The 15,627-nt window shown below is 46.2% G+C and overlaps 1 protein-coding gene across 1 annotated transcript in view; it reads left to right on the forward strand.

The window, feature by feature from the left end:
- RASGRP3 (RAS guanyl releasing protein 3) overlaps positions 1 to 10,246 on the forward strand; it is a 30,431-nt gene extending 20,185 nt beyond the window's left edge. The window contains exons 11-16 of the mRNA XM_086461855.1: positions 1,733 to 1,848; positions 2,652 to 2,799; positions 6,264 to 6,300; positions 8,774 to 8,899; positions 9,435 to 9,799; positions 10,208 to 10,246. Of these exons, the coding sequence (XP_086317981.1) occupies positions 1,733 to 1,848; positions 2,652 to 2,799; positions 6,264 to 6,300; positions 8,774 to 8,899; positions 9,435 to 9,799; positions 10,208 to 10,246 (831 nt within the window). The remainder of the gene's footprint in view (positions 1 to 1,732; positions 1,849 to 2,651; positions 2,800 to 6,263; positions 6,301 to 8,773; positions 8,900 to 9,434; positions 9,800 to 10,207) is intronic.
- The last annotated feature ends 5,381 nt before the right edge of the window (positions 10,247 to 15,627 follow it).

Genomic DNA, 15,627 nt, shown 5'->3' on the forward strand with positions numbered 1-15,627 from the left:
GAATTATAGCTGGGATCTTCCAGCTTCCGTTCGGAAGGTGGTGTGTTAGGTAATGCGAACAACACCGAGCACTGCCAGGTTCCTTTGGAGAGAATGAGCTCTGTTGTGTTGGTGTATAAGGGGCTTCTAGTGGTGTCAGCAGCATGCAGGGGAACCAGGAATGTGTTGTAGATAATGAAGCAAGATTTCCTTCTGCTTTTTACAAATTAATAACTAAGTCTTGGAGGACTGTTAAATTCTGACCTTGTCTCTGTTACAGGTCATTAATTTGGGTTGTGTTGTTAAGATAACTTAAAGCCTTCAGTTCTGTCACTCAAACTTCAAATACATCTTGTGGTTTACTTTTTGTGCATGTTCTTTTTTTAAAAAAGTTTCATTTTTCTCTTCATGTGGGATGCTAGAACTGCACATGCCATTCCTGTATTGCTTTTGTCAGTGCCATATGCGTTGATAAAAATCACTCCACATCCAAACCTCTCTTTGATAGCTTGTTTAAGCAGGAAGTCTGTTGCAGCTCCTTAATCTTTCCAGAATGTGCTGGGTGGGGGGTTGTTCTTGTTCCTGCGGGTGGGGGAGATGCAGTCCCCCATTCCACAATTTGGGTCTGGTTCAGGACGTATGATCTTGAGTTTGACAGGATTAAAACTGGGTTTGGGGCTGTTATGGATACAGCTTACCAAGAGGCCCACACCACTCTGTACAGCTGTCTTCGATCTGCCAGTCTTTGTCATTTACCAGCTCCTTTGAGTTGTGCTTTAAGACAGTGTTTTTATTACTAGAAGTGTTGAATACTACTTGGGTTTGGGTATTGGTTCCTTCCTGATGATGTATTTTTGAGGTCTGCTAGTCATCGATTACAGGTTATTTGATAGGTGCTTAGAAATTGGCTTCATCATGTTCTTGTTAAAATAAGGGCAATGCAGGTACCTTGCAGAGGTCTCAGTATATTAAATTCTTGATTTGTCAACCATATCATAACCTAATGAGAGAGTTTGTGCTGCAATGTTTGTCTTTCAGGTAGTCGTGTTGACTTTGACACTTGTGTTTTTCCCATCAGCATCACACGTAGCTTTAACGCCCCTTGCGCATCTCTGCAGTCCGTAAGACAGAACATGGTAGTTCCCTGCCAGCTGAGGAGGGCTTCCATCGCTTTATGCGGCCTTTTACACTTGATCCCATGTCCGTTTTCACTTAGTGGTGCGCTGGGCTGGGTTGATGGGAGGGAACAGTTGTTAGATACAGAGTGCTCGTGATCTGGATGTCAAAGTATTAGTAAACAAATCAGATTGAAACAGTGATGTGGCAGAGCAGAGAAGTGAAGCCAAAACCATCTGGAATATAGATGGGAAAGCTGCTCTTGGGTTGGTTTTATTTCTTTTTTGTGATTAAAAAGCATACTCAATGAAGCAAACGGAATATGTCACATGGGGCAAAATTTTAGTGACATTTCCAATAAAGAAGAAAAATAAAGCAAGAATCATTATGTCTGAAGAGGTGCGGAGTACCATCACTAGATAAATACCGAGGTCGAGTTTTCCTTAAAAACTAGCCATTTTTTCCCCTACAGTCCAATAAATATGCATATTGGAGTACCAAGTAGGAATAAAAGGAATAAAACAAGGCTGATTAGTGATGTTGAACATTGAGTTACATGTAATTATAAGGTTGAAGAGCTGGTATAGATTCAGGATAGGGTAGGTATTAGGACAATAATTTCTTTTTTTTTTCCCAGTCTGTCTTTAGGAACTACGATCATGACCACGATGGCTACATTTCTCAGGAAGACTTTGAGAGTATAGCTGCCAACTTCCCCTTTTTGGACTCTTTCTGTGTGCTGGACAAAGACCAGTAAGTTTAGAGGTTTCTTTGTGGGTTTTTTTTTTCTTTTCCTCAATTTAGAAACTCATTAAAACCAAATATTGAAGTAAGAGTGTCTCCTAAGCTTCTTGTGTCTGATATCTCCCTTAAGGAACTGAAGATCACTGAAGGCTGAATTCTGTGCTCATTGAACTTCTTATGCTGTAGTCAGTTCTATAAGCCTACCTGGGCTGGAGTGCTGCTCTACCTGGTACTTTAAAAATCATTTATGTGATAGGGTAATGAGGCACTCCTGCTGGGCCTGAGTCAAAACCCCTGGAGCGCCATCAAATTACAGTGGAGACGCTGTATCCAGACCAGGCGTCAGACTGATGAAACAGATACGTTGCCTACAGGACAGGGGCAATGAGTGTGTGGAGCAGAGAGGCGGTACCAAGTATCCCAGGAGGTGTATATTACACATTTCCTAGCCAGCTGGGCTTGGTAATGCTTGTTGTCCAGAATCTCTTCGGCTGGCAAGCCTGACTGCCAGCCAGGGCCGTAACCCCTTGGTTGGAATGAGCAGTAGGTCAAGATCCTTCACTTCATGGCCTGGTCTGTGCTCTGATACCATGAACAGGTGAGAAACCAAGGCCCATGCTATAAGTTCAGGGTTTGCTCTTTAATGAAGAATAAGAACCACAAAGTCTCTAAGGTTTTTTTTTGTGCCAGGACTATTTCAGCTCTTTCAAAGAATGTGCTTTGTGTGCTGCGTGCTTTTTGTAATGAGAAAATCCGGAATTGTTCGGTGCCGTGAGCAGTGACAGATCCCCTCTGCTGGTTTTCCCCTACAGAGATGGTCTTATAAGCAAAGAAGAAATGATGGCTTACTTTCTGAGAGCTAAATCACAGTTCCAGTGTAAAATGGGACCGGGGTTTATTCATAACTTTCAGGAGATGACCTATCTTAAACCAACTTTCTGTGAGCACTGTGCAGGATTTGTAAGTATGTTTTTAATACTGGTATCTCTTAAACACAAATTTGTACCTTTTAACATAGATGGGGTGAAACTGGCTCCACAGATTGCTGAAGTCTCTTGGCGCAATACCTCATTGCAGTCAAAAGCATGAAACATTTACTCGTGTTGTAGCTGTGCTGTCCGGTTTTGTTTGGTGGTTCCTGAATACTGGCATTTCTAAGAATTAGTGTTGCAGGGGGAAAAAAAATAAAATTATGTTAGCTAAAGGATATTAGAGACTACATGAATGGCTTTACTTGGTTTATCTTAAGTTCTTTAATTTGGCTTGATTTCCCATGTAAACAAGCTCAAGGGAAAATGGGTGTCTGGAACAGAGGATGTAAATGAAGCAAAAGCCGTTCTTTCTCAGGAAATTGCACATGGCAACATAGCTATGTTCATAATTCTCTGAATTGCCATAACAGCCTTAATCCTTTCTCTATTGAATTAACAGATCGGCTAATTTGGTCAAGAAATCTAAGTGCTTCCAGCAGTTCTGTACAATAACAATTTTTTCATCTATTTGTTGGGGGGTTTTATTTGCTTTTTCTCTCAGCCATAACTCACCAGATGCCACTTACTAGAATGCTCTGTACATAGCTGGGAAATGATTGGGTTTTTGAACCTTTGTGTTGCTTGTAAACCTCCTCCAACTTTTCCACTTCAAACCAAGTATAGTAAAGAAAAAGGAATTACTGTGATTTAAAAGTTATTTTAGTGCACACACTCCACTGAAATCAAATGTCCCCATTTAGACAGCTAGAGCAGTAAGGGCAGAGGGCCATGTCCTCTGCTTACGTGTGGCCCACATACAGGGTGTAAACTCAGACCATTGTCCCTGCTCTCCAGCACAGATCCGCAGTAGGTGGCAACATCTCCAGCTTGTGTTACGTGATTTTCCACTACGTAATATCCCTTTGTGGTCGAAAGTAACAACAGCAGCACTTCTAAGTGCAAAACCGTGCTCCTTTCAGACCAGCTCCGGTGTCCCTGCTCTTACCCCGGCGCCCGTCTTCCACTCACGTGTTCTGCAATGTGTTGGTCTCGTTCAGATGCTTGTGGTCCCCATCGCAACCGCTGATGAAATCCATGGGGAAGAAGGAATTCGGCCTATTTCCGCCAGAACTGCAAAAACCTCTGAGGCGCCATGGTCCATGCTGATTCAGGAGTGTGCGGGGGGGCTCTTGAGCTGACAGCTCCGTCCAACTGATGGGGCAGGGGCAGTCACTGGCCCCAGCCTGTTTCAGGCTGCCTGCAGCCTCGGGAGGACGTCACTGCGTCCGTGACACTCGGGCTGTGTTTGGAAGGCTTCCATAGCAGAGCAAGGCCTGAGGACTGCCCTGCGGTGTCCTCTCCACCAGATAGTTTTCTCCTCCATCAGTTTGCTAATTGGCCATTGTTGGATCTTTCACGTCTCCCTGATTACATCCAGTGCAGGAATACAAATGAGTAAGAGGTTGTACAGGAAATGGAAATAAGGTCATTTTTCCTGTCAGCTCACTGAAGGCATTGGCATTGTCCTGTGGATGAGTTGGGCTGATAGGACAGGAACCAACTAGAAAATCTGCTGCGTATTTGTTCTGCATTTCAGTGCTGCTCATTCACGGGTGGAAACCTAATTTCAGACTGATTCACAGTCAAAATAATGTGCCCTGACAGTGCAGCGGGATGAATTGACATGACAGTGCAATGCACGCGGTATTCAGTAACATATCTGTTATTAAACCGATACGAGCTTTAAAGGTCAAGCTAAAACCTAGTGCCATTAAGCAGCAAGAAATTATATGCCCATGGCTGGCCGCAGTTCTGTCCCACAGCTTGAGTTGCAGCACATGGCGAGGTGGGGGACCAGCCATCCCGCTGAGCTTCATAATCTCGGTTTGCACAGATCCCCTTGCCTTGGCGCTGGCTCAAGCCAGCTTTGCAGCAGAGCTGTGTCAGACAGATTCAAAGCTTTAGGTCAGAATTCATGACATGGCACTTCAGCTACGCTTTCACTGCTGTGTGTGACCACGCAGCGGTGCCAAATTTGAGTAGGTGGCAGGTACAGAGCCAAGAAGGTGAGGGTAAAGCTCTGCAGTGGGAACAGATTAGAGCTTAAATGGAAGAAATAACAATCCATGTCTCTTACAGTGATCCTGGCAAAGAGACCTGGGGAAAAAAGTCATTGCTGCTCTTCCAAGAGGGGCTGGGGCCCTCCGCTGTCCCTGCCTGACCGCAGCCACTGTATATGTACAGCATTAGCAGGAAGAGAACAAGCAGCAGGCTTTCTGTGGACCCTTCCTCCACTGTTGTCCCTTCTGTTCTCTTAGTCACCGTTCTTCCGCTTTGTCTGATCTATTTTGCTTTCTCCAAGCCCTCATTTTTCCTGGCAAATTCTATGTGCAGTGTATGGAATATTTTCCCCCAGAATCTTCCTATTCTGATTATTTTACTCTTTCCTTTGTACTCTCAATGCCCTCCAGCTCTTCCTTTTGAACATTTCTTTAATGACCATATTCACCCCCTGCACACTGTGCATGGCTTCTCATAAATCTGGTGAGGAGCCACGTGCAGTTTCAACTGCCTGGATGTGCTCACCCTCCCTGGTAATGTTTCGAATGAGTTCAGGATAAATAAACACTGGCGTCCTAGATTATTTTTCCTTTAATGCTAGAGCTAGTAAGACTGGCTCCTCTTCTCTTTGCCTCTCAGAGTGAAAATGCTTGTTTTTATAATGCCATGGCTGTAGATACAGTGCTTCTGAGTCTATAGATAACAATTTTCTAGGGAATTTTCCTACTCCAAAGCAATTCTGCTTATGTTGCAGTGAAAGCTTCCCAAAAGTGGGGCCACACACACTGCCTCCTGGGCGTTTAGCATTTGTCTGTCATGTACGTCAACAAGGTCAGCTTCTGGGAGGCAAAAATCACATTTAGTGGCTTTTCTGCGTGTTTCAGTCTTCGACTTTTTTTTTTTAATAGAAAAAGTCAGGTGGACAAATCAGAGTTGTTATAGCTAGGTATGCTGGCGACTAGTATGGGAACCAAGAACCCGATTTTTAATCTCCAGTGGTGGTGTCTTCTGCTGTATTTGAATGGCATGGTCATTCGTGTATCTGGAGAATGGATGTACGTTGGAAATGCTCCTGCAGACAACATTAAGTGAGCCTCGAAGCAGAATGTGCTCTGCTGGTATCAGAAGCTTGATATGATGGCAATTTTTCACACATTCCTGGAAGCAAATGTCATCTGTGTCTGTCCCACTGTAAGTAGTAGAAATAAGGGGAGAGCCACACATGTCTTACCCATCACAATTAGAGCGGGAGGTCTGCCTGACAGGAAGGGTGTTAAGAGCAGTTGTATCCTGTTTGTGCGTTTGTAGCCATTGGTACTTCCTCATTGTGACCTTGTTTTCCTTCCGGCTTTATTTTCTGATTCCTTGACGTTCTTTTGTCTTTCTTTGCAGCTCTGGGGTATAATCAAACAAGGCTACAAATGCAAAGGTAAATAAATATTGCATGGATTTTTTCAAGCTATAGGTGGCGGGTTTTAGCACATGTAGGTCAACTGTATTTTTTTACTAAAATGACATCTGTTTGTCCAAATTGTACTGCTACACTTGGTACTGTCCGTGAGCAGGGACTGCTGGTACGCTGTGAGGTCTTACTGCATCAGGGGACGTAGCACCCAGCAGGAACACACAGCTAAAAGTCAGCTAAAAGTCTAAAGCAGCCACTGACTACGTGAGGCGTCACTTTCTACCAGCAACGACCTTGCATCTTGGAACACCAAGTGTCCTCATCCTAACACTGAGCCGTCCTGAAATGTATCTCCTGCAGCTCGGGGTCAGGAAAAGGTCTGCTGGCAATGCTCTGCCATGCACATCCGCGTGCCTGTAGCAAAGCCTGACTGGCCTTGGGATGCAATAGTGGCTGAGCTAGAAATAGAGAAATATTTAGTTCCTACACTGCCCAGCAGATCTCATTGCAAGCTTTTCTCCAGACAGTCAACTTAAAAAAAAAAAAAATCCTGGAGCTCTTACAGCCCTCTCTGTTGCTTTCATAAACTGTTTTCATTTCTTGTGCAGTACTTGTGCCATGTGGAGCAGGTTAGACCAAGAATGACATTGTAGTGGTCCTCATTGGCTTTAAAGTCCTGGACCTATTTATCGCTCAAGCAGCCCAGCTCTGGCTGAACAGCGCTGTTGATTTTCACCGTTGTAGTTGCAGCTCAGTTATTCACGAGGGAACATTCACGCTGGGGCTTCATGGTTATATTTATATGCACTCTTTTCCCTTAATTTTACACTTGCTCCCAGGAGAAGGGTGAAGAAATTGCAGTATGGTTTTTAAGATACACCATATTCCTGTCTCCCTCTCCACCCATGAATATCTCTTCCTCAGAGAGGGGTGGGGAAAACGTCCATGGCTAAACCAACATATGTAATTCAGCTATTCCTGATTGCTGCCGTCTGAGCAGCTACGAAAGGGCTAGCTGCAGTCCATGCTTGTACCGGTGGGAGGAGGGAAGGAAGATAGGATTTTGTCACAGCAGCCCTGGAAATTCAACTTGAGATCTGAAAGCTGAGTTCTGCCCTGCATCATTGCTTGTAGCAGTGGCCTAGTGGGGAGAGAGCAAAAGTGGGTCTGTAGAGTCAAAATGATGGGCAATGGAGCATGAGAGTAAGGGAGCAGAGCTGCTCACTCACATCTTACAGCGCTCGACGAGTGCAATGAGTGCCTGCCCTTTGTGGAGGGAGCTACCGCCTGCTCGGTACGCCAGCATCACTGGAGTGCTGCACCCGTTGTGGATGATTTCTGCCTTTAAGCACAGAGCTGCCATCTTCTGGTTTGACCCTCTGCCACTCTGCTAGCGGGGGCAGGGAGGGTGTTCATCTGTTCAGGGCTGCCGCTTACCCCAGCACTGTGGAAAATGAGCTAAAGCTAGACTGTGCGGTCTACAAGTGATGAAAGACGTTCTCCACTGCCAAGAAAGATCTTTACTGTATTGAGGGGGGGGGGGTGGTGTGTGTGTTAGCTTTAGGGTAGACAAAACCACAGCTGGGCAGGTACTTCTGTATTAGTCATACGAACATGGTGATGGGAGAAAACAGAACTCTCACCCTTCATGCTCGAGCTGCTGCCCTCAGCACAATAGTTCTGTTAGTAGAGAGTTATAAATACAACACTTTGGCAGTGGCTCACTTAGAACAAAATCTTAGAACAAAATCTTAAGTCGTGGAGCAGCAACACAGAAACAAGGGCAAGGGACACAGAGGAGAGAGAGACCCTGTGTTTGGGGCTTACATCCTCCAACTTTTGGCCCTTTCTTGCCAATAAGATCTGTACTGCAGTCACGCTTCAGATGATAGCTGTACCTACTGATGAGCGTGTCTGCTGTGATGGCTGCAGAGGCTACCCAGTTTCACCCAGGTGGATGGTACACATCCACAGAACTTACCCTGTGCTGAGTTGCTCGCTGAGCTCCTTCGACTAGATTTAACCTACAGTGGTCTACACGGACCACCAGCTGTCCTTCCAGCAGCTCAGAGTATGGAGGCCTCAGTGTCTTCTGACCAAGTGGTTTACTGTAATGGGCCCTACTGGGTCACATGAAAAAAAAACAAACCTTTTTTTTTTTGGAGACCCAAGCAGTGGAGCAGAAGCTTTATGCATGGCATACACAGCATCAGACCAGTAATTCCAGGTCTTTTCCGTGAGACTGATTTCTGATGAAAATATCATCTCCCTCTTCCCTTCTGCTGCCAGATTTTTATTAATGGCTGCCCTGGAAATGATCCATTTTTTGTAACGCCGGTCACACCAAATGCTCCACTTCTGTAACTCCCGTCACATCTTCTGCCAAAGTATTTGTTCCTTCAAAGTCCCTCCTGGTATCTGTCTGCTAATAGCCTTGAGGGATTACCAGATAGTTGTGGCTTTCCCTTTGGTGACTTGACGATGCCTTTCTTTACAGATTGCGGTGCCAACTGTCATAAGCAATGCAGAGACCTGCTCGTACTGGCATGCAGGAAATTTTCAAGAGGAACCTCAGTAGGCAGCAACCATGGCTCTCTGCCTAGCAGTCCGTCTCTGCCTCCAGGTGAGAGCACTTTTGCTCCTCTTTTAAACCATTTCTGGAATCCTCTCTAACGGCCAGTGTCCTTGCTGCCATTTTTAATTTTTCCTTTATATCAATGCACAGGACAGCACATGTACCGTCCTCTGCGCTGTGGCTTGCGTTCAGTCCCCAAATTACAACGTCCATTTCTGCAGGGATGGCCTTAGTCTCCTCCCTAAGGCTCCCTACCCCCTATACTGGCACCCCTGTCCCAGCTGAAAAGAAATAGAATTATAATTAGGGAGATTGTACTTCTCCTTACAAGCTACTTCAGGGCAGGGCTGGGAGACATAGGGCACAATTCCAGCTCTGCCTTATCCCCTGAGTGTGTGGACGGAGGGAGAAGGAAACGTGCGCACTCAAGGCCAGAGTCAGTTTCCAAGCAGCATATGGATATTGCTGATTATACCACTGCTGCTTATAGGGGGTTACCTCCCCGCCCCAGGCTTAACTTACCTTTTTGTGAAGATCTTGAAGGAGAATATTTAAAAAGAAACAATTCCCCTCTATCTTTCAGTCCAAGATGAAGTATTTGAATTTCCCAGTGTTGCTGCGGAACACCAGGACCTTGACGGCCGAGCTATCACCCTTGTCACTGGCTCTTCACGGAAAATTTCGGTGCGGCTGCAGAGGGCGACCACCAGCCAAGCAACACAGACAGAACCACTCTGGCATGAGCCAGGCTGGAATGATTCAGGTTCCCATACTTTCCCCAAAATGAAGTCCAAATTCCACGGCAAAGCTGGGAAGAACAAAGGCTTTGCAAAATGGGAGAACGAAAAGCCCAACATGCAGGCTGATATAGAGCTGGAAGCCGAGGCCCCACAACACATACAGGATCACAACGGAATAGAAACCCTCCTAGAAAGACAAGAATCTGAGGTGAGTTGCAAAAGCCAAGACAGTTTAAAATCTTTAGAGTCTCATAATGTTATTTTATGAACTTTTTCATTCAAATTTGTCATTGTTTCTTGCACAAGAGTTACTTTCAGCAGAATGTCCATAGATAGCTGCCTTCTGCCCTGGAGCGTGCGTTCGCTGTAACGCTCTGACTGGGGGTTTGGCTCTCGGTGTCGTATGCACTTTCAGGAGTCGGGCACTTCTCTTCCTGACAAGCATTAAAACGGCACGGTGGGTGTCTGACCAAACTCTGTGCTCTGGGCCCCTCGCAGTGCACGTTCCAGGCTCCCCATTAGATTCACCAGCATTGTGAGGAATACACGGGTCCAGGCGAGGGCAGGATATGGGTCTGATTTCTGTTGCTGTCACCCCTAAAGTTTGTACTTCCAGAGTCCCACGCTTTTACTGAGCGTCTTGGCCAGCATGTAAGTGCCTGTTTTCATTTGGTTACAGGATAGCTGATTGCTCACCCTGAAGCACAGAAAAACGGAGATGACAAACCGTAACCCGGCAAGCATCGATGGGCTGTCACAGACCACATTTGGCCACGAGAGGTTTTCCTGTACCTCATACTTTTAAATCCAACCCATGCCCTGTTTTCTTAGCTGAAAGGTGTTATAAAGCACTATTTATTTTCTCATGAGTAAGCCACTTGGATGAACATTGCACAGATCCCCGCGCTCAGTGTTTTCTCTTGTATGACTTTTGTGGAAACTTCCTCTACATGCCAGGGAGGATATATTTGGCCTCCTTTAAATGTACTGCATCATTTCAGTGTGTCTGCCAGCAACAACAATGGTGAGGAGGGAAGCCAAGCATCTAAGTTTGTTCAATAACAGTCCTTTTCCAGAGGCTTGTCATGATCTTTTAAGGAAAGAAGTAGGTGTGTATGTTAATTAAATCTCACACAAAAACCTTTCACAAAGTCCTCGATGGTGAAATTCTTTGCACACCTGTGGTTTTGAATTTTGGCCGTGTTTACATTACTACAGTGAGCATATTGGTGTTCAGTGCAGGAATACCAGTTCCCAGACTGGGGATCCTTCAAAGAGGCAGCACCTGGCTGAGACTGAAGGAATTCTAAGACACTATGCGTTTGTCCGGATACACCACAACAGAGAGGTGTCATCTCTGCCCGCACTGATTATGGTAAAATTAGCATGTAATAAACACCCTTGTTTTAAGAGAGTGTGTGTGTGTGTGTGTATAGCTGTGCATGTGATAGGTTTTTGTCTGGTTAGTGACCCATACTCGTTAACACTAAATGTACTGAAGAGCAACCTCCCCATTAGCAGTTTGCTAAGGCAGGATCTAGCACCTGACAGGTTTGAAGTAGCATTTCTCAGAAGCATTAAGTTTCTTAAGGAGCACAGCCCTCATCTGGAAAAAGAGAGAACCAAACCAGCGCAAAGCTCAGACCTGACAGGTGCATTCCAAATTGCCATACATGTATTGTTCTTCTCACCCCATCTCCCCACAAAAACGTGTATACGGGGAGCACAGACTCTGAACCAAAGCAACCCAATTATACTGTTTCCTACAGAATTCAAGTTATTGCACCTTTCATCAAGTTCTAAGCCCTCAAGACCAGAGGATCATTTCATAGCCCTAACAAAACTGACAGCTGCACTCCTCTGCGGTAGCTTGACTGAAATCTGCACGGCAACGACATGATGCCTCCTCAGGTTTGCACCTTGAATCCTGCAGGGTTCCTTTGTTTCCCAACACAACTAGTAACAAAGGTAAATTTGGGGAGAGGAGGAAAAAAAAAAAAAGCTTTTACTGTTTTAAACTCAAGCAAAATAAGCACTGCAGAGAGCACCGATTTCCAAGCAAGGATGAGGGCCAGAAGCATCCTTCACTCTTACTGCTGCGGGTGAAGCAGCAGCATTAGCAAAAATAGGGTCTTTATTCCTGTCGTGGGCCAGGTGACAGGTCACCAGCAGCTGACTGCTGTGACAGCGCAGGGTTTGCACACAAGGACACCGGTGTGGTGGGGAATTTGGAGCCGTTTGGTTACGATCCGGGCTGCCGCTGGCTCTGCTGAGATAAGCCTTTTAACGCTTTACCAACGCAATCCTCACGTGCGACTTCATTCGTAACATCACGTAGGAGGTTTAACCAGCACTCGGTCTGTAAGTCCTCACTCAGCCCCTTCCTTGCAGGCTTCTAGAAGTTAGATGTGGCTCTTGCTCAGAAAGGTGCCTGCTTGCCCATTTCTGTCAGGCCCACACACCACACCCGCCTTCACTTATTGTTGGACAAGAACGTTTCTCATACGTAGTCTCACCTTCTCGCTTACCTCCTCCCCAAGATACCTCACAAGCTTCTTTTCCGAACTGTTTAAAAGGGCAGGTGCTCTATGTTCTTCAGAGGAAGGACATTTCAAGGACACATTTTTTTCCCCACATACACTGTTACCAAGGCATAAACTCACATTTAAGCAAGAAAAGTAACGGCTTCTACAGAAGCAGCTCCCACTTTCTGGAGGGCTGTTCTGGTAGCAGTTAGCCTGCTGCAGTTTCAGCCTGCTGCAGAGATTCCATCCATAGCTCCCTCGCAAGCCTGGCAGCTCCGGTCGGTTGGGCGCTTACCTCAGCAGCAGCTGCAGGTCGAGCACAGACCGCAAACTCACAGCTTATCCTCCTAAGCAAAATCCTGCAGCAGCCAAGGAGAAGGACTCAAGCTGGGTGAAAATTTCAAGCACCTTTCCCTGCTGGAAACCCTCTACTTCAGGCACCTCCAGAAGGGGAACACAGAGTGTGCTGCTGGCAGTAAAGTGTTCATGGCCGTTGGAAAACTTGAGAAGAGACACGGGGTAGAAACACAGCTCTTTTTCACACACACACCCCGCTGCCCCCCCGAAAGGAATACTCATCATAGACAATGTAATAATTAGAAAAACCAAACAAACCCAACAAACCATTGACAGGCTGTTTGCAGCACAACACTGATCTAGTTCCACAGCAGCAAGCACCTGAGTGGGCAGAGCTGACAGGGCACGAACCACCATTTTAAGCAGCTGGTATAAGGTGAGCTCTTTACCTTGGAGTAGGCCCAAAGACATTAAATTAAAAAATCCTTTTCTCTCCTTACTTCAAGTTGACATCTTTTTCTGAACGGAGGCAAGACTTTTCCTCACCTCACAAAAACCATTTTAATTCCCCAATCCAGCCAAAGCAACAAAGAATTTCTTGTTCACCTCCCCGACTTAACAAAAGGCAAACTGCATCAGCCATCAAAGCTCCTGGCGGAGCGATGGGCCTCTGCTGGTCTTGGGTGAAATCCTGCTCGCTGGAAGTAGAGCAATTCCAGGAGAGGGTACAGGAGGAAACGTGTCATAATGGCAAGAGTACTGGATTAATGAAGCAGCTAAAGTGAGATACAACCCCAAATGATGCTGAATACTTCCACCACATCCATTCTTCTCTGTCTCAGGATCTTTCAAGAAACTGGGGGGAGAATGAGGGGTTGTTTAAAAAAAAAAAAAATAAATCCAAACAAACAAAACACACCACACAGTGGAAAGAAGGAAGATCATGTCAAACCTTACTTACAGCCTGGACTGCAAAAGCCAAAGAACACAAGCAACGAGAGTAGGTGAAAAATGCAAGTGCTTGGAGAGACCCTGTAAGAGATGATTTGGCCGCTTGAGCCAAACCCACTACGACTTTCCGTGCTTGTGCAAAACCTCTGCAAAGCCTCGTGTTGCACTAACAGAGCCTCAGCCTTGCTGTCAGCTTTATGGAGTAGCCCCGAGTGCTACGCAGGGAGTCAAGGGAACATCTGGCTCCCTCAGAGTGAAAAGCAAAACCAGGTTTGAACTGCAGCTCGCTCCTCTGCGCTACATCTCCTCAGAGTCTCGTCCTCCTCTGCCCCCTCCCTCCCCAAGTCTTACCCAGCTTCGGGGCTTTAAAAGAACAAACCCAGCTTTACAAAGAAACATCTTCCTAGACAAGCTACCTTCTCAGGGGCGCCTTCTTCAGGCAGGTGAATTCTGAGGGAGGGGAGGTGGGGGGGACAGTAACACGCTTGCTGACCAGAGCTGGTCCGAAGCATGGATTTTCTCCAGCTGGGAAAGGTGAGCTGTTTTCCTGACAAAAAGCTGGGCTGCAGAGCAAATTCAGGGGCAGCTGCTGCCTAAAATTTGACATTTTCCAAAGTGGAGTGGCCTGGCTGCTGTCACCTCTATGGGCCGTTGCTCAGGGGCTCCTTTAGGGAAGCCAAGGTGAAAGCTTGCCCTAACGCCGTCCCCAAGGTCTTCCTCACAGGGAGCCTGGCTGCTTCAGCTGAGACAGCCTGAGCAGCCACAGGAGGGTCCTCACAGCCTGGGATACAAGTCCCAGAAGCTTTAGGCGCCTGTATGGGAAATAGCTGCATCTGAAGGATCCTGGACACGGGTGGGAAAAAAAGGGGAAATAAAAAAAAAAAAAAGGAGAACAAATAACAGAGAGATGGGGAGTAAGCGTGGGAAGCAGCACATGAGGAGAGTTCTCCCTCTCTGTGCAGTACCAATAATGGAAGGGGATCCCAATGGAGACCGAGCAGAGGGGGAGGGAAGGAAGGAAGGAAGGAAGGAGGAAAGGAGATCTGAGTGCAGATTCCATGGAGGCGCAAGAGGCAGGAGAAACAAGGGCTTGTTGTTTCATGGTCATCATAGCCAAAAACATCTAACCAAGGTTTGCTTCATTCAGCATCGGCCTGCTAACTGATGGGCCTCTGTACAGCACAAGAAATAGCTCCAAGTACTTCTCAGGAGAGTCCTGACAACAGAGTTGGCCCACCCAGGGACACTGGAGAAACAGATGGAACTTTGGAACAAGTGTTTGAATTATCAGCACTGATCGGAACGGGATTTTCAAAATAAGCACTGCAGCCAACAGGCTAAACTCACTGGAAAATCCGTGAGCTGAACTCTGAAGTGCTGTGTACAGCTGCTGACAGTCTGGTCCTAGGAGACAGAAAAGCCATCAGCAAAAGGCTACTGCTGGGGCGGTATGAAATTTAGCCAAAAAGTCTGCTTTTTCCATGAGTTTAAGCTAATGCCGGAAAGTTTAGAGAGTCCTTATCACCTTCATCTCTGCTTCACGTGTGAAAACGAATTACGACCTTCCACCTGCCCACAGCACAGGCAGACTCCCTCTTTTTTTGGTTTTACAATAGTGTTTTGCTACTTTTTGTACTTGTTTTTCTCCGCTGTGTTGTGGGAAAGACCCACGTGGACAAGAGGGGAAATTACTGGACAATAAAGGGGAAACAATGACACTGACAGCACTCAGAGCTGTAAAAAGCACAAAGTAAACACAAAGGAAAAATATTTGTTCCCTTCTACCCCCTTGTTTGTTAAGCCATTAGAGGTGCGACTTACTTCCAGCCAAAGAGGGGAGCAGGCGATGTTTACAGCTGGCAACAGCACTTGCTTTTCAGCTTGTGTCCTTTCCAAAAGGCACAACCCCAAACAAACGAGCACACGAGTATTTTGAGAGCCTACACAGGGGAACCAGAAGTTCACATCCACTTTGGCGTACTGCTCTCCGAACACCACGCTGGTGTGCCCAGAACCTAAGGGTATGCTAGGAGGCTGGTAAAAAGCCAGCTTGTTTGGGACTGCTAAACAATGCTCAACACCTTCAAAATGCAGACATACAAGGAAAATCAGAAGTTCAGGGAGGAAGCAGGACCACGAGCCTGACAGTCCCTAGCAGCAACAACACTGAGGCTCTCCACTGCAGTCCTGAATAAGGTAGACCTAAGAATAAATCACGTACGATGAGCAGACAGTTGAGGGCTTTTGTGTGCTGGCCTTCATT

The sequence above is a fragment of the Leptosomus discolor genome, chromosome 2 (assembly GCF_034619465.1).
Source record: "Leptosomus discolor isolate bLepDis1 chromosome 2, bLepDis1.hap2, whole genome shotgun sequence".
Classification (NCBI taxonomy): Eukaryota; Metazoa; Chordata; class Aves; order Leptosomiformes; family Leptosomidae; genus Leptosomus; species Leptosomus discolor.